Source organism: Diachasmimorpha longicaudata, chromosome 20 (genome assembly GCF_034640455.1).
Source record: "Diachasmimorpha longicaudata isolate KC_UGA_2023 chromosome 20, iyDiaLong2, whole genome shotgun sequence".
In the NCBI taxonomy this organism is placed as follows: domain Eukaryota; kingdom Metazoa; phylum Arthropoda; class Insecta; order Hymenoptera; family Braconidae; genus Diachasmimorpha; species Diachasmimorpha longicaudata.
In genome coordinates this window covers 199883-218857 of record NC_087244.1, presented here as the reverse complement: position 1 = coordinate 218857, position 18975 = coordinate 199883, and the positions used below count along the sequence as shown (strand labels likewise).

The 18975-nt window shown below is 42.0% G+C and overlaps 2 protein-coding genes across 2 annotated transcripts; one reads left to right on the top strand and one right to left on the bottom strand.

The window, feature by feature from the left end:
* Positions 1-42: 42 nt before the first annotated feature.
* Positions 43-10620, bottom strand: LOC135171430 (uncharacterized). The gene is made up of 2 exons (XM_064137959.1): positions 10515-10620; positions 43-763 (listed from the first exon to the last, which is right to left on the bottom strand). The coding sequence occupies exons 1-2, from the start codon at positions 10550-10552 to the stop codon at positions 58-60; spliced, it is 744 nt and encodes a 247-aa protein (XP_063994029.1). The 5' UTR covers positions 10553-10620; the 3' UTR covers positions 43-57.
* LOC135171429 (uncharacterized) lies at positions 2748-3815 on the top strand. Its single transcript, XM_064137958.1, has 4 exons — positions 2748-3077; positions 3141-3404; positions 3493-3630; positions 3740-3815. The coding sequence occupies exons 1-4, from the start codon at positions 2748-2750 to the stop codon at positions 3758-3760; spliced, it is 753 nt and encodes a 250-aa protein (XP_063994028.1). The 3' UTR covers positions 3761-3815.
* Positions 10621-18975: the final 8355 nt, after the last annotated feature.

Below are 18975 nucleotides of genomic sequence, written 5' to 3'. Positions count from 1 at the left end.
AATTACTTCGTTAGCCGCGTCCAGGATATTTTCTGGCGACATAATTGACGGGTGCAATTATCCTCTTTTCGCGAATAGGATGGCGTTAATCAGCATTTGGGTGTCGAGCTCATATTCGCTCAGTTCCGCATCGAAGGCTGATATAAGGCTCGCCATTTTCCCATTAATCCCTATAGTGTCGATACGTTCGAGGATGTTTCCGATGGCTACGTAGACTGTCGCGTTCAAGGTCTTAATTTCTTTAGTTAGACCTTGAATAGTTTGGTGGATTGATTCGCATTCGGATCGAATAATGTGCGTTTGATTCGCCAGAAGGGCTAGGGTTTCCCTAGTTGTGTTCTGTAGGGATTCTATGTATTGGTCGTAATAGTCCGCGTCATCTTCGTCCATTGTCCCGAAAAGAATCTTGCTTATTTTCCCGATAAATCCGAGGACCGCTCGTTTCGATCTCTCCGGTGTTTCTGCTAACAATTCTCTCATGTGTCGATGAGTACCGTCTAATATATCGAGCCGATTAATTACCTGGTCTAATTGGTCTTCAAAATTACAATTGCCTCGTAGTTGGGTACAGATCCCTTTCATTCCCAACCAGTGTCGTGTGAGGATTTGTTTTTTCTCTAGGAATTTTGTTATGTCGATATGTGTAATCATATTCCACACCGTGTGATAGATTCGCAGGTTCGCATATTTAGTGGTTAGGATTCCGTTTCCTCCCTCTAATCGTGTGATCTCCACGCCTGGAGTTTCCGGGCTCCCTGCGAGCCTGAAACATCCAATCATACGCGGCTATTTTGTTGTTTACGTTTCGTCCTTCACTCCCCTTCTTATTCCTGGCTGATTGTACTCTACAGTTCATCAGTCAGAAATAAGAATATTTTTCGGGCGAAATGTGAAAACATTAAAATATATTCCTGACAGAGGTAGAGATCATGCGGGATCCTCTATTCAATTTCCTGGTAACATATTTATATAGCATTTTACAACTAATGGAGCTGTGATCAGTTCGAAATAATTATTTCATTATCCCAAAAACTATAATTTATTATTCTCAATCCAATGAAGTAAGTATTTTTTTTTTTTTTGATAAATTTTAATTTTTTCTTTTTAAATTTTTAACAAGTTCAGGTGATCAAATTTTCAGGTGCAATAGTTACTAGAACTATTGATCCATTAAAAATATCCTGAGAGTGATAATTAATATTCTCAAAGCCCCTTTATTTTAAAAAAAAATGAGTCTCAGATATCTCCGTAATCACCAAAGTGAATTAAAAAATTTCTAACATCCCACGCATATATTCACCCCATCTCTTTATTCCCTCTAATTTCTGGAATTATATTTCAGTAAAATACGCAATATTTCTCATGCATCAATGTATAACCTTTACCCCAAAACCGTAAAATTTCTCTCAGCACCCGATAATCATCCGTATTATCATTTCTGGGCCCAATTCCATTCATCTTCTCGCTACCCTAATTCACAATTCTAAATAGATTAATGTTTACAAATTAGTGTAAATTTACAATGAGCGAGGGTGTCCCTAGGGAATTTCGAAATTTAAATAATCGTCGTTGGTGCGCCAGCGAGATTGATTGGTCATTTTTCTCGGTATCAATATCGGTCGTCGCCCGACGTCTTTCTTGGTGCCCAAGAGTATGCTCTTCCGGAGGGGGGGTGTCAGATTATCGGGTCGCAATTGCGGGGCGTATGTCACCAGTCGTTTGACATTTGACGAACAGTGAAGTTTTTGTGAATATTTTTGTGAGTGCGTGTATAAATATTTTTGTGAGGGTTTTTCTCTTTCGATTGGTGAAGGATGTCTCAGCACGGATTACTAAGCAAGGTGTCCCGATCACCAAATGGGGATGAGCCTATTTCCACCGGCGGTGCTTTTACCGGTAAGTCCCTTTTTTTTTATTATTAAATTGCATTAAATATATATAATTTTTGAGCGGTCCATTTATAATAAGACTGGCGAACAGGGGACTGCGGGGGGGGCGCTACGTCATTTACTTCTTTCCTTAAGCGGGAGCGTGGCGAGTAGGGGACCGCGGGAAGGAGGGGGGCGGCCTACGTCACCCGCTTCTTCCTTCAAGTGGGAACGTCGTGAGTAGGGGACCGCGGGAAGGAGGGGGACGGCCTACGTCACCCGCTTCTTCCTTCAAGTGGGAGCGTCGCGAGTAGGGGACCGCGGGAAGGAGGGGGACGGCCTACGTCACCCGCTTCTTCCTCCTTCAGTGGTGCTTCTTGGGGAAGGCTTTATGTCTTTAATTTATTATTCACGATAATTTTATTCCCCTTCGTTTTTAATTTATTTTTTGTTTTCTTAGGGATTCGCCCCGAATCGGGGTATGGATCGGGTCGACAGACGGCTCGTCGGTCCCGTCGATTCACGCCCGGGGACTGGATCAAGTCGATTATCCATTTGTCCTGATCTCGCCCAGGTGCCGGGCGTCCTTGAGGTTCCGGTCGTCGACGAGGATCCGGACGTCGTCGTGGATCCGGACGTCGTCTCCCAGAATCCCGACAGTCGTCGGTGATTCCGTCTGACTCAGGTGTTGCTCCATAGTTGGTAAGTTGATCCCCCTTTTTTTTTATCATTACCCTCTATGCTGTGTGGGGTGTTTATAATCTCTTTTCTAGGAATCTTTCCTTTTCTTCTCCCTTTTTGTTCTTCGTTGACGTGTGGTCATTCAGTCGTTGTTCGTCTGTCACGTCGATCGTTTGTGGTTTGTTTTATTGTTATAAAATGGTGTTATCCGCTGGTGACCCGATTGTGCGAGTGTTGGAGGACCTTATAGAGACGGTTCCCTTCGTTGGGTCCCTGATTCGTGGTGGTTCGCGATTCTATGATTTCCACGAGTTGTTGTTAGAGCCTCTTCCCTCTTGGGCTCCACGGGAAATTTTTGAGTACCGTATAGCTCTTACTCTTCCCGCCATCCGGTCTGGCCAATATTTTGGGTTGGGGTTGGTCGATCTCCTCAATAGCCAGCGAGATTCTAGTGAGATGACGGGCCATCCTTTCTGGATTCCGGGTTTTGAGGTTGGGGATTTTGACGTAGTTCTCCCGGCATCTTTGGTAAGTTTTTTTTTCTTTTTGTTTTTTTTTTATGTTTAATATATATTCCCCTTTGTTTTTCAGGAGTCCTTTCCCTGGGAAACCGTGCAAGAGGTCACTGAACTCTGGCTTACCCTGACGGTGGAGAATTATTATCGCGTCCCTCTGTTCTCCCATTCTGCCCCGTGTCTCCTGTTTGACCTTCTTTACGAAGCTTGTTGGGATCGTGTGGAGACTATCCTCAGGATGGGGATTACTCGTGAGGTTCGGCGACAGGAGAATCTGCGCCTGTGGCTATCGGGTGATTTTTGTCTCCCCCGTCTCTTTATTGAGGGTCCCTGTCCGGTGGTGAGTTATCCTCCCCCCTTTTTTTTTTTTTTTTTTTTTTTTGATGCTAAATTTGTGTTATATATATATTTTTTTTTTTTTTTTTCAGGCTCCCCGTATGTATCAATACGGGGATGATCCTCTGGAATATCTACGATATTTGTCCGGGGATCCTACTCTCGGGGAGGAGATCGTCGACGAGTACGACTGGTTTGCCTTCTTCGAGCATGTTCGTGGGGATGCCTTTGTATGTGTTTATTTTCCTTTTCTATTTGTCTCTCCTGATCATGATCCTCGTTTTTTTTTTTTTTTTTTTTTTTTTGCCAATCTTTTTATACTTTGTTTTTTTTTTCTAGGATCGTCTTCGCGGTGTGTAAGGCTGAGGGAATCCTCTTTTCTCCTGATGCGGCCATCGTACCCGGTTTTACCGCGTCCAGGATCTACATTTTTTCTTTAATTTTTTTTTCTAAAAATATTTTTAATATATGTTTTTTTTATTTTCTGAAAATTTCATTGTTGTTTTTTCTTTTTCCATCCAGCTCGTCTCCAGTTCGGTTTCCGGAGTCAACTGCTGCCAAATTAGATGATGCCCGTTCTTCAATTTTGGTGAGTTATTATTTTATTTTATATCCCCCTTTTTTTTTTTATATACCGGAAATTTTCGAAAAACGGGTAATATTTCGTCGTTTCGTTTTTTTTTTCTAATTTCGGTTATCGGGGCGGTTTTCGGTTTCCCTGAGACGCGCTTTCTTTAGTTTGTCGCGGTGTACAATTTTTGATCTTCTTTCCATTTGGATATTCACGTTGTTGTGATCTAAAATTTCCAGAATACGGTATGGTCCTTTCCAATCATCGTCCCTTTTTCCCGTTCTGGGCTCTTTTAAGAGCCAAACATATTCTCCTACTTGAAGCGATATTTCCCTCACTTTTCGGTCATAATATTTTTTTGATCTTTGTTTCGATTTTATGAGGTTTATCCGGGCTTGGTCGCGTACTCTTTTTAATCCTTCGGTTAATTCTTGGAATAATACGCGATAGGGTTTGCCTCCGATTCCCTCGATCGATCTTGCTGAGGGTACGCGTGGTTTTACTCCGAAAAGTAGCTCGTGAGGGGTGAATCCCGTGCTTTCGTGTACGCTCGTATTATACGCAAACATCGCCATATCTATCCATTTATCCCAGTCTCCGCTATCTCCGATTTGGGTTTTTAGAAATTCGGTTAGGACATGGTGACTGCGTTCGAGGGATCCGTTTGATTGGGGGTGGTACGCGGTAGTCAGACAGTGGCGAATTCTAAATAATTTACAAAATTCCGCGGTGATCTGACTTGTAAAATTTGGGCCTCTGTCCGACAAGAGGGCCTGTGGCGCGCCGAATGTACATATTAATCTGCGTGCGAGAGCCCGTGCTACGTCTTCCGCTCGTTCCGTTCTCAATGGCACGGCTAAGGCGTATTTCGTTAGACAATCCTGCATTGTCAATAGGTATGCATGTCCCCTGTGGCTCCTGCCGGAGGGCTCATAGATGTCCATAGACACCTTCTCGAACGCGTCGATTGGTGTATCAGTAATGATCATGGGATGGCGGGCCTTCTCCCTCGTTAGTTTCTTGCGTTGGCAGGTTTGGCAGAGGTTCACGTATTCTCGGACCGTTTGGGACATGTTTTTCCAATAGTATTGGAGTTTCACTCCGTGTAGGGTTTTGGTGATACCTTTATGTCCTCCTATCGTTGATGTATGTTTTTCTTCAACGATGGAAATGCGATCTTCCGTAGTCGGTACTTCGAGTAATCTTGCGCATAATATTACTTGTATGTTGGTTCCGCGTAATTTTTCCTTCAGGGTCGTTCTGATTGTTCTTCGTGATCGTCCCGATAGGCAATCATAGTCGTGTGCCATTCTTATTATTTCTATATTTTCGGCTGTTATTAGTTCGAGAAATATTTCTAGGGTTCGTTCAATGTTATCCTCGAGGACTTCTGCCTCTGAGTCATCTTTAATGACCAGGCCAAATCCCCATTTGTCGGATTTCCTTATTTTAATTACCTCTCCCGTTTGACACCGTTGTGACGTCAGTTCTTCCGCCTGTATCCATTCCTTTTCGATTAATACCCTAAGGCATGCGTTATCCGGCTCTCCGGATGCTGGGAGAAAAAATGCGAAGTTTTGTTTTTCTTCGGTCACGTGCATTCGAGAGTGTCGGACATTCTCGTTGTCTTCTTCTTCAGACAGTTGATACTCTGGTGCCTCTTCGTTGTCGACGAAAGGGGGGTCTTCTCCCTCGCTGTTATCAGCGTCCGTCGGCGGCTCCCATGCATCGTAATTTGCGTCATCCAGTGGTTCTCTGTTTTGACTATTGTCGATCTCGTTTCGGTTGTCAAGTGTCGTCTCGTTTCCCTCGTCAGCTGTTGCGTTATCTTCTTGGTAGTTTTGTCGACCCATATCTTCATCTGACGTTGGTATTGGCTCTTGTGTGGGGTCGAATACACTTCCGGGTTCGCTTCCGGGGTTAGAGCTCTCTCTTTCTGTTTCCGGTTCTTCATTAGGCTGAGGAGGTTGCGTGTTTCTTTTTGGGCGTTTTGCAATATTTTCCTCTTCTGTAGATATTTCTTCAAGTGGGATTTTTCGCGGTCGTCCTCTTTTTCTTTTAACTGCTGGTAATTTCGAGGGTCGTTTTCGTATCCCTGATTTAACAGGAATTTTCCGTGGGCGTCCTCGCTTCCTTTTTGTCGGGCGGTTTTCTTGGGTTTCTATTGGTTGACCGGCGTCTTGGCTTCCGTGTGAAGTCGTTCTAGGACCCTTATTTGGTTCTTCGTTTACTGAGACGACTCGGCATTTTGACACGTGTGTATCGACATTCCCTGTTCTGACTTTAATTACGTCGGGCGAAAGGAGTGCGATAACTTCGTGTGGTCCCACCGTGTGATATGGTGAGAATTTCTTGTGCCATACCATATCACAGACCTTTATGTCGACGTAAGCTGAGACCGCTTCAATCCCGGTCTCGCTTGTGTTCCAGTCTGTCGGGGGGGTATTCACTGCTACAATGTTTTCCCCCCGAGCGATATCTGGTCTATCGCCGCGCATGACCAGTACTTTGTTATCTGACCATATTTCTTCGATCACACATGGTCCTATTCTTTGGCCACTTGGTCTGATAGTGTACCATATCGCGTCCCCGACCTCTACGTTCCAAATTTGCGCGTTCATTCCGGCTATGATTGCGACGGTTTTCTCCTGAGTGACTTCTTCTGTCTCCTCAGGTATCGGGTTTCGTGATAGTGCGTCCGCGTTTAAATTTAACTTTCCCGGTTTATATTTGATTTCATAATCGTATTCTTCTAATTCATTTGCCCAACGACGTAATTGGGCCCCTGGGTCTTTTGTTGACCTCAGCCACACTAGTGGTTGGTGATCGGTTATCAGGGTGAATTTTCTTCCGTATAAATATGGTCGGAATTGCCTAATCGCGAATATTATCGCTAGGAGTTCCTTTTTTGTAGTTGTATAGTTTTTTTCTGGTTTTGTCATTACTCGCGAGGCATAGCTTATAGGCAGATCTTCGCCTATCTTGCCTTGGCTGAGGATTGCCCCGACCGCATAATCTGATGCGTCGGTCGTGACGATGAACGGTCGAGAAAAATCTGGGTGTCGTAGTATGGGGTATGACGTTATTTCTCGGGCTATTCCTGTGAATGCATTTTCTTGTTTTTCTCCCCATTCAAAGGGGACCTCTTCTTTTAAGAGTTCCGTTAGGGGGCGTGCTTTTGTCGCAAAATTTTCCATGAATTTCCGATAGTACCCCGCCAATCCGATAAATTGTCTAATTCCCTTCCTATCCCTAGGTTTTCGATATTTTAGGATGGGTTCTATTGTTTTGGGGTTAGGTTTTATTCCCTCGTGGCTGACGCAATGCCCCAAAAAGGCTACCTCTTCCCTTAAAAATTCACATTTAGAGGGCTGCAGGCTCATTTGTGCATCATGGAGTCTGTCCACGAACGATTTATATTTTTCTCTATGATCTTCTAAAGTTTTTCCATAGACGACTATATCATCCATGTAGACAAATAACCCTGCCCCCTGTAGTCCGGATAATACTACGTCCATTGACCTCTGGAAGGCTGGTGGACCGTTCGCAATGCCCATTGGTATTCGGGTATAATGATAGTGTCCTCCCGTGGTTGAGAAGGCTGTTTTGGGGCGACTCTCCGGGGCTAGAGGGATTTGGTGGAATCCGGATACCAAATCGAATGTTGAGAAGTATCTCATGCCCCCTAATTGGTCGAGTATATCCGTGATATTGGGTAGTGGGTATGCGTCCGCGACCATTTTTTCGTTTAGTCGACGAAAATCGACTACCATACGCCACCGTTTCTCTCCGTCGGGGCCTGGTTTTTTCGCAACCATCCACGCTGGCGAGTTATACGGTGAGTCAGAGGGTTCGATGATACCGGCTTTCAGCATGGTATCTATTTCTTCTTTAGATTTGTCTCTGATGTGGAAGGGCAGGCGGAATTGTCGGACTACGACGGGTTCGTCGTCTTTTAGTTTAAATTGATATCCCGGTATTTTGGCTTCTTTTAGTTTTTCGTGATCAAGTTTATATACCCAAGGATTATATCTTATTAAATTTTCTGCCTCTTCCTGCTCTTCCTCATCCAGACCCTCCAGCCGGAGCATTTCCATTATTTTGTTGGTTCTCTCCGATCGGTTTTCCGAACTCTCTGATTCGCTGAATGCTTTAATTTCCGCTTCCGTTGCAATTGACTCTATTTCTTCTAAGTCGACAAATGGAATTTTAAATCGTTCATCGGTTTCCCGGGTATTGTACGCGTATGAAAAAGCTACACCTTCCCTAGGTTTCACTATCGCATCCCCGAAGTACACCCCTGATTTGATGTCCCTTCGCGGGAGGTAACTGACTTCTGCGTCGAATTTACCTACTCTGACGTAGACTAATTTAATTGTCCTAGGCGGAAGGGAAATTGATTCCGTATTTAAAAATGTGTGTATCCCCTCCCCTATTGTAAGGGTGTCTTCCCCGTAGTCAATTTTGACTGCCCTGCTTTTCAGAAATGGCCTGCCCAGCATTCCATCTTCTGAAAGGGGAAAACTCGAATCGACGACATGGAATTTGTCTTCGATTCCTTCTACGTTCAGAGTTACGTACCCTATCGTTCTCGATTTCCCCGGTGTAACCCCTTTGATAATTATTATTTCTTCACGATTTATCCTTAATTCCGGACTGCGTTTGTCTGATCGTACTAGATTGACATCAGCTCCCGTGTCTACAAAAAATTTCCCCTCCCTTCCCTTCATTCGATCTACCTTTAGATGTACTTGGGTGGGAGGTATGTCCATTACGCGGAAATTTACATGGGCCGTTTTATATATTGTTTTTTTCTGCGCTTTTGACTCGCCCATGTCTTCGAGTCCTAGATCGCGCAGCTCTTCTGGACTCGTTTTTAGTTTAAATTTTGGCTGGTACTAGCGACCGCCTCTTGGTCGTTCTTTGTGTCTTCTCTTTTTTCTTCAGTCGCGATTTTATTCGTTGGACGTTGTTTTTTTATTAGGTGAGCGGGGGTTCTCCAATCCCGTGCATAGTGCCCCGGTTTGGCACATCTGTAGCAAACGTTATCGTTGGTGTTAGGTTTCGTCACCCGTTTGTCTGACTGTTTCCCCCCTCGGTACTCGGGTTTGTTCTTTTCGTTTCGGACTACACGTTTCTGTCCGTCGGATTTTGTGGAGTTTGTGAACCTGATGTTCATTGCTCTCATATCAGCCTCAATCGCGTCATCATCGATTGATTCGATCCTTCGAATCTTCCCTTGCCCTTGAGACTGTTTTGGTTTTGCATGCAGCCTCCGTAGCTGTTCGAAATCCTCGGTTTCTTTTATTTTCGACTCGATCGTGACCGCGAGTCCGACGGGCTCGTCAAAAGATGCTGGAGTCAGGGGAAACATCATACTCTTGATGTCTCTTCTGAGTCCGGCGAGAAAGGCTTCCCTCATATTTAATTTAATACCGTGGATCGTGATCCCGTAATCTGCCGTCGGATCCGTGTCAAGTCGACTTTGTGCTTTTAATTGCAGAGCCCTGAATCGCGCTTCGTAATCTGTGACCGATTCTCCGTATTGTTGATACAGACGCGACATTTTCCCCAGAATTTGACGTAGGTTTTCCCTAGTTCCGAATGATAAGCGAAGCTTTGTGACAAGGTCATCGAGCGAGTTTATGCTTGTTAGCGCGCTTTCTACCGCCAATCTTGCTTTCGGACCGAATTTTGGCAGGCACTGGTGCAGAAAATTTAGCTCATCTCCCGGCCTCAAAAGTCTTCGTGACATATTCAGGCTGGTGATGAATCTCTCTACATCATCCCCTACCTCATATTTCGGCAATGGTCTTATTGCATTCCTCACTCGTTGATCTTCTCCGTAGCCGTGATCTGCCCATGGATTGTATCCCAAGCCCAATCCGTGAGCTTGTGGTGCGTGACCTGAGAAAGCTCCCTGTCCTACATTCCCGTCTTCGAAGGTATTTTGAGGGACCGTATTCGGTCCTCCGAGACCGAAATTGGCCCTTCCAAATCTCGCACTCAATTCCGACATAGGGCTTCCGGGTACCCTTTCCGATCTACCGATTCCATTGCCCCTGTGAAATTGTTGTCCCAACTCTTGTCTCCCCATCGCGTAATTCATTCCTAGCATAGGGCTAAATGGTCCTAATCCCAAATCCGATCGATTATTTCTGTAGGGCGGACCCATCTGTCCCATTTCTGGTCTAATGTTCCCTGGTATTGGGGAACTGAACGCGAAAGGTTGGGGAATACCGACTGATGTTGGTGCGACCGTACTTGCTGTTATTCTCGACTGTAAGGTTGTGAATGTGGTTGTCGTGTTTGCTACGCATGATATTGCCGTCGGGTTACTTGTTGTCGTCTCGCGGTTGACCGGTTCCGTCGGTCCTCCCGTGGTGGTTTCGTTTGACGCGCCGTCCATGTCTATTGTATTTAATTCTGTGTGTGTTAAATATGGTCGCGAGTCTCGGTTCCGTCGGTCGCGTCGTTGGGTCCGACTGGCCAAAGATCGCGGTGTGCGAATAGGAGGAATTTTTAAGCTTGTTCAGTACTTACGCGAGTCCCATGACGATTGTCAGTAGTCCGATATTCATCCTGTTGTCCCGGATCTCGTTTGTTGTCTCTGCTAATGATGATTTTATTTTTCAGGTTTGGCGCTGAGTTGTCTCCGGTACCGCTGTTGGCGAGTTGTCCTGTCCCAAATTTCTCCTGCTGCTCCTGGCTTGGCGTTGGGTGGTTCCTGGTGTTGGTGTCAAGCGTTGTCACTGCTATACTTCCCGTCTCGGCTATCGGTCTGCGTTGTCGGTTTAATTTTCTCTGGTGTTGTTTGGGGTTCTGTGTTTTTATTTATTAATCTCCTTCCTTCGTCGACCGTCGGCTCCGTACGCGTAATTCAGTGTGTTCCCACTTCTAGTGTCACATAATTCTTCTGCACTATCTCCTGATGAGTGCCAAAAACTAGTTGGGCGCCAATGTGACGTTTTGAGGTTTCGCTACCCCCTCTTTTGGTGCAATGGATAGCCAAACTGATTCCTCTTCAATTTTTCCCAGTGTACTCACTAAGGGGTTATATATATATTTCTGGATGCTACTAGCGGTTACTAGTAGCTGGTGTATATATATATATCCCCTCTTGGGACTGATGGTGATGGGACACTCCTGTGTCTTGTCCCCTTCTGCTGGGCCGTCGTGCCCCGTCCGGCTAGATCTCGGTGAGCCCTTCGGGTTCACTCTTCTAGGAGGGGTATCTTGGTGACGGGTTGGGAACAACACTTAATAATCTCACTCGCGGAATGTATTAAATATATATATATATATTTGATCTTAATGGTATACACTCCTTGCGCGAGTGGGTCGGTATCGCGTTATTAGGTGGTTATGAGTTGGACTTGGAGCGCGGTTACGAGCAGTGGAAGACCCTGTCTGGTCTGCTCCTGGAAGGTATCTGTCTCTCTGCGAGTCTCTAAATCTCCTCCAAGTCCAAATCGCTGATCTAAGCAGTTCCACGGCTTTTTGCACCAATATTGTCTTGTGTCATCATTGACGTAAGACTCATACAGTCACACAGTATACTGGACGTGCCAAAAGCCCTGAAACTGCTTTATTTGATCCCTGCTGTGGCGTCATTTGGGTGCTGACAATGGTCTAAACATCCGTTGGATTGTTCAGTCCCTTGTCCAAATGGCGTTGCAGGGAGCAAACCGATCCTCCAAACACTGGGGCAGCTGACCACAGCGTCTCCAAGACCTCGTGGGACTGCTGACCCATGTCTGGGCATCGATTTTCAAAAACGACGCATTGGCGGAGGCCAATACGTCACAATTATTTAAATGATTAGATAAAATTATTTCTGAATGATGATTTTCCCTTCCATGTTTCACTGATTTTGTTGCTTATATTATTTTGCAAGTGATTGTTATGCTTTGCAAAAATGAGTGAAATCCTATAAAAAAATCACAAAAAAACTTTTGTGAAAAAATTTCGCCAAGTTGACGTTTTATTGGCTGATCCTATTTTCCAAAAAAAAATGGTTACTTTTGTTTACAAAAAAAACTTGAAATAAAAAATACGCCAAGCACATCGTTCACAATTCATATTGGTTAGAGAAACCTGATATCTCAAGTGAATGAATCCAGGAACATTTATGAATAGCAAATCGCCATTCTAAACGCTAAATAACAAAACGCCCTCTGCAAATTGTCGGCTCAAGTCTGATCAATGAGTCTGAAACACATAAATGATACATACGCTCATATGTCCATGTGTGAGCAGACTTTAATACATCTGTGATTGCTAAACTGGCCATCTTGAAAAAACTAGCGCCACCAACGGTAACTAGCGTCGCCAATTGCCAATTCGATTTTCAGAAAAAAGTCCACTTGGCGCGCCCGGCATTTTATGTATACTTCAGAAAATAAAAATTGTATGTAAGTGAGTAGTTGCTAGATAGATGGGTGTCGAACTTCATTTCTAGAAAGCAATAAACAAATTTCGGAGAAAATATTGTACAATCTCCGAAATTAAGTCAATCGTTGGTGATATAGTTACTGGAAAAACATTCGATTGTAGATTATCCCAATTCAACGGTCGATCGAGGAATCAAGTGGAAATGATCTTAATCGTGAATACCATATTCAGTTGAATCAATTGAGAAGGTTAAATACTCCGGTTGAGTAATGTTGCAATCCACTGATGAAGTACTGAGGCGTTCTCTCGTAATGAATTGACCGGTAACAATCGGTACTTTCCATCAAGGGACATAGAGTGACGCAGTGTTAACTAACATGTCTTGTTGTGTTGTTTTGATCAATCGTAGTTCTCCTTTTTAATACTGTGTTAGGCAGTACCCTACGATGGAAAGCGCCCAGTGTTATTGACTTACAAATAAAGCGGCGCGCCAAGTGGACTTTTTTCTGAAAATCGAATTGGCAATTGGCGACGCTAGTTACCGTTGGTGGCGCTAGTTTTTTCAAGATGGCCAGTTTAGCAATCACAGATGTATTAAAGTCTGCTCACACATGGACATATGAGCGTATGTATCATTTATGTGTTTCAGACTCATTGATCAGACTTGAGCCGACAATTTGCAGGGGGCGTTTTGCTATTTAGCGTTTAGAATGGCGATTTGCTATTCATAAATGTTCCTGGATTCATTCACTTGAGATATCAGGTTCCTCTAACCAATATGAATTGTGAACGATGTGCTTGGCGTATTTTTTATTTCAAGTTTTTTTTGTAAACAAAAGTAACCATTTTTTTTTGGAAAATAGGATCAGCCAATAAAACGTCAACTTGGCGAAATTTTTTCACAAAAGTTTTTTTGTGATAAAATATACGGGCTCCGAGAGCATAACACATAGCAGCTAAAACGACGGACGCGGGATACACACTATCCAGAGGCGCGACCTTGGCGAGAGAAAATACGCGGGAGATTCTCGCGGAGGCGCGTAACGTAAACAAACGTAAACTCGTATTCGAAACGACGAATCGTTAGACACTTTTTGTTAGCGATGTGTAATTCGCTATGGCCTAAGGCACAATAAAAAAAAAGAACAAATCTCTAGGCGATAAACGCAAACACAGCTTTCCAGAAAATATATCTGTAAAAGGCAATAATCTACAAATAATCCACACGACTAACACGTATCCAAATTCAGATTTTGGATTATAAAATAAACCAAAAGGGCCAAAGGCACAAAAATGGAATAAATCCATAGGCGATAAACGCAGACACAATATTTCATATAAATATCGGAAAAAGGCAAAACTTGCAAATTCTTCCAAATTAATTTGGAATATACGGATAATCCATAATGAAGCGTAATTTTGGAATATATAAAATAAACCAAAAGGCACAAATGTACAAAAGAACTCAAAATTTCAAGAAGGCAGTAACGTAAAATCAAATATTTTGACGACTCGCGCAAAGTATTTCCTCAATACGAGAATGTTCTCCCAAATTCCACAACAGGTGTGACCTCATCAAGGTCATGAGTATTGCGTCACCCTGGCATGGCTTGCAATTGCTAGGCAATTGTTAAGCAATATATAAGACGTTAATCGTAAAAGACGTAACTGCATGGTTTTGGCGTTATTTAGGCTCTACCGCACAGAGCAATAATCTCAATAAATTAACTGGAACAATGACTATTACCCTGAGATGAGAATCAGGATTAGCTATTTTAATCTTCAATAATCATTGTTAATAACGAATAAAAACTCACGGTCACCCTCAAACGGTACCAACGGTGTTCCGAGAGTCAGTTGGAATTCCTCCTCGATGGATCCTTAACGGTGTATTCTGACGATTGGATGTCCTTTGGGCGATGGTCCGATTACAACTTTTCTCGATGAACAACTATTTTTCACTATATTACCTATTAATTTTATCGGTGCTCCTACAACACGTGGTGATGTCGGCGACGTCTACGTAGAAACTGTTGCTACGCGACAGGTCGGCGCATGGCGACCGACGGGAGCGTAGCGCTCCGGGCGTTATGGCAACGCAGGGTTGGCTTGACAGGTCTCGGCGCGAAAGTTCAAATGTTCGCGTAACTCAAATTCTATCTCCGCGGTCGTATTCTCGGGATCTCCGAGGTTAGAAGAAACGTAACTATATAACTAAAACAAAATAACATTTTCGCGATTTGTTTTTATTTTCTATCGCTCTAAATTTTAACGTAAACGTAACCTAAATCGACCTTTTGGCAATCCACGCGATGGTAATGGTCGTGATTACTCGCGTCGCCTTCCACCCTAAAACTAAACTTAAAACCCATCCTACCCCGTAAATCCACTTATCTGAGCGGCAGTATTTCACCTGCACCTACACGTTTCCGCGAAAAGAATAGAAGGGTTTCAAATCAAATAAATTACGTGGCTCGGTAATATTTTGGCCTAAAAACGTAATAATTCTCCTTGAACCCAATAGCCAAAATCGTAAAACCGCGAGGCGCGTCAATTATCCGCAAAATTTAATAACATAAATTCTTAATGCTATTGACTCCTCTAACTCTCAAAAAACGCAAACCTCAATTTTTACATAAACTAAAAATTTTATTATCCCCGAAATTTAACTAAACTAAAAGCGCAGAAACATATGTATTGGATTCGCTAAAAATAATTAGTTTAATCCCTTATTCCCAATTTTGAATGGGTTAGGTTCTCTCTCTCTCTCTCTCTCTCTCTCTCTCTCTCTCTCTCTCTCTCTCTCTCTCTTTTACTGACAAAAACCATATTACAAACCATATATTATTCCTGATGGAAACTATAGATAGTAAGTTAATGTTCTGAAGTTTATTTTTGAGGTATTAAATTTATCTTTCATTGCGGAGCTTTATTAAAAAAGTGATAGCTGACACAGTATCTGTATTCTACTTGAGACAAGTGAATATTCTGTATTTGTCCAATAGAGTTTATTTTCAAGTTTGATATCAATGCTTATCTGTGATATAGCTATAAGTCAATTTTCTAGTTTATCCTGGTATTTCATACATTTTATACTCACGAAAAGTCTTTTCTAACCGCAAAACATCGTCAAATATTGCTTTAATATTAATGCAACCGTGATGTAAAGCGGCCCATAAATCTCACGTGAGAATGGAAATTAGCATTCCTAATTTATGGTATTAAATTTATCTTTCGTTACAGAACTCTATTGTTATTCTATTGTCATTTTTATCTAGAGCTACATACGTTCTGTGATATAATAATATCTGTGATTTGTCATTGAGTAGAATTCAAATTACATTTACTCTCTCATGATTGTAACGATGTCACTGAGAGACTGTTTTTGCTACTAATTTCGTTCAATCCCGAGTCGTTTGGAACTCTTCTAAAAGGGGTTTAAATATTCACATAATATTGTTTCATCTATTTACGTATGTCAATTTCATTTGGCTAAAAGTGTTTAAGATGAGAATAACAACAAATTTGACAAATTATGAATTCGTTTCCCTGTCAATGCTTCAAAGTGGAGGATATGAATTGGAGCATTCATTAGTGACGCTCTATTTCAGTTTTCCTTAATTTCACGGTCAAGAATGCGACCAAATAAACCGAAATTATTGCCTGTATTTGTTAGTAATATTGATGTATATCAACGTTGGACTCAATAAAGTGATACTGTTGGGAAATTGCATGCATTTGATTGAATTGCCTATGTAACCTGATTGGTCAATGATTTATGATTACGGCTAATCAGTAATCACCTCAACATAACAACTGGTCAATTTTGATCACATCAGATTAGTATTGTATGGTATCCAAATAGAATCAGCGGTTTTAGATGTAAAATGTTGCAATCAAAATTACAATGGTCGGTCCGTGTTTTTGAATAAGAAGTATCTTTCGGAAACCATTTTATATGGAATGCACATTTTTATCGCTATTTTGCCTTAATCCAATTTTATTCCAGTTTTCATTGAATATTATGTTCATATAGAAAAGAGACTTCTTCAAATGGTGGGACATGAAATATTTCATCAGTACTTGTTACCCGTTACCGAAATTTGTGAAAGAGAAATTGAAAAGTAAGAACAAAAGTCGTATGAAAAAGCGAGAAAAACAGACTACGTATGATCCGGTAGAAGTAATATTGACCAGATTTGCACGCTGAGCTTTACTGCGACGATAATGATAATACGCATGTTTTTCATACATCTCATGAACACATTGTAATGGCGTCATGGAAGAGGCCATCGAATGTCAAATGGATATTTTCATGACTATTTTTTATGAAATTTGTTTTATTTCTGTAATTTATAAAATACTATGCTCCCGAAGCTAGGAATGGTCTTCCCACCATGTAAAATTGGATATTCTAGCTATTCTTGTTTGATTGACAGAAGTTTCAGAAAATATTGAGATATAATATTATCACTTCAACAAAATGAGCATGGGAAATGGAATAAATATTATGACGTCAATGCCATAATTGAGTCTACTACATGTAGGCAGTAGATGACAGTGACAATTTCAACCGTTCCATGCGAACAAGTAATAAATGTATCGCCATAACGATTGTGTTATCGAAGTACGAATTTAAACTGTGAAATGTTGTTGATATTTTTCATATTTCGCGGATGTCATCAAACAGGCCTTCCTATATGAAATGGACTGTTCCATCACTATTTTTATCCGAACATGGTTTATTTTATTCCTTCATCATTATGTTGTTTATGGACGCCAGAAATGTTTTCTCAATAATAGAACAACGATTATTGTAGCAGTGTCAAAAACATATTGAATAGGAATATCAACAGTTCCAGGAAATGAGAGAGAGGATACCGCTTCATATGATCTAATCAAATTAATATTCAGAATATTGTCGATGCGCCTTGATGCAAAGATAATGGTTTCATATAGAGGGTGGCGATCAGGTAGGGGCGAACTCTAAACAGGCATGTTTTGGGGGTGATTCTGAGCAGAAAAGTCCTTTTCTACTTTTCGATCGGACTCACCCCTGCAGAGATATGGGGGTGAAAAGAACGGCCAATGGGGTGCGAGCATTGCGCGGTTCTCCGTCCGTGTGCCGCGGGTAAGCAGTGTGCGTGCTTCCCCTTCTCCTCGGGCGGACGTTCCATTCCGCTAGTGAGTAAGAGAGAGACAGGGGGAAAGATATTTCATGACAATCCTTTCAGGGGGGGGGGGCGCTAGGATGATTAAAAACCGATTATTATTTACCTTAGTATTATTTATTAAAAGACAAGATTCTGAAAACCGCGGGCATCCCCCTTGGCGTTCCAAAGCTAATTATTTAAATGTTAATTATCTCATTATGCAATAGCCCTACAGTGTTTTGTCAAGAGATCTTTTTTATTGTAAATTTAATTTACAACAAGAAAGGTCTGTTGACAAAATGCTGTAGGGCTATTGCATAATGAGATAATTAACATTTAAATAATTAGCTTTGGAACGCCAAGGGGGATGCCCACGATTTTCCGAATTTTTCCAACAAAAAACCCGTTTTGGCAATTATCTTGTAAACAAATGGGTTTACAACATTTTGTCAAGACGGCTTTTTTGCGAGAAATGCAATTGTAAACATTAATGATCTTATCGAAAAATCGCGTAGATGTCTTAATTTGATAATTAATCGCGGATTGTTGTTTAAAATTCAAATCCAATTATTCAATAAACAAATGGATTTACGGGATTCCACCAGGAGACATTTATTGTAGATAATTTTATTCTCTGCAAAAAATGCCTTTGACAAAAGGCCGTAAATCCATTTGTTTACGTGATAATCAAGATAACGCGGTTATTGCTCCGGATTCCGCGAAAATCGCGAGCTATCCGCTCTGAAATTTGCCCGCGATTGTTTATTATTAATTATCTCGATAATAGGCTCTTTTACAGCATTTTGTCAAGAGACCTTTCTTGTTGTAAATTAAATTTACAATAAAAAAGATCTCTTGACAAAACACTGTAGGGCTATTGCATAATGAGATAATTAACATTTAAATAATTAGCTTTGGAACGCCAAGGGGGATGCCCGCGGTTTTCAGAATCTTGTCTTTTAATAAATAATACTAAGGTAAATAATAATCGGTTTTTAATCATCCTAGCGCCTCCCCCCCCCTGAAAGGATTGTCCGCCCGAGGAGAAGGGGAAGCACGCACACTGCTTACCCGCGGCACACGGACGGAGAGCCGCGCAATGCTCGCGCCCCATTGACCGTTCTTTTCACCCCCATATCTCTGCAGGGGTGAGTCCGATCGAAAAGTAGAAAAGGACTTTTCTGCTCAGAATCACCCCCAAAACATGCCTGTTTAGAGTTCGCCCCTACCTGATCGCCACCCTGTATGTAATCATAAATATCCCTAACAGATGAAAATAAGAACTATATGAACAGACGTACGAATTACATCCATGGTATCTCATTGAAATATTTGATCCTATTGGAATATGGGATTGAAATAAGTAACACTTTTAGTTTGCACACTTTATATTTTATTTCTATGTTTGGCTCAACTTATGCCAGGAGGTATGTTCCTCTAAAGATCGTAACGATAGA

Coding starts and splice junctions, on each gene's coding strand:
- LOC135171429 (XM_064137958.1), top strand. CDS start 2,748: ATGGTGTTATCCGCTGGTGACCCGATTGTGCGAGTGTTGGAGGACCTT. Junction 3,405..3,492: donor TTGAGGGTCCCTGTCCGGTG/GTGAGTTATCCT, acceptor TTTTTTTTTCAG/GCTCCCCGTATGTATCAATA. Junction 3,631..3,739: donor ATGTTCGTGGGGATGCCTTT/GTATGTGTTTAT, acceptor TTTTTTTTCTAG/GATCGTCTTCGCGGTGTGTA.
- LOC135171430 (XM_064137959.1), bottom strand. CDS start 10,552: ATGAATATCGGACTACTGACAATCGTCATGGGACTCGC. Junction 764..10,514: donor ACAATCGTCATGGGACTCGC/GTAAGTACTGAA, acceptor TGGATGTTTCAG/GCTCGCAGGGAGCCCGGAAA.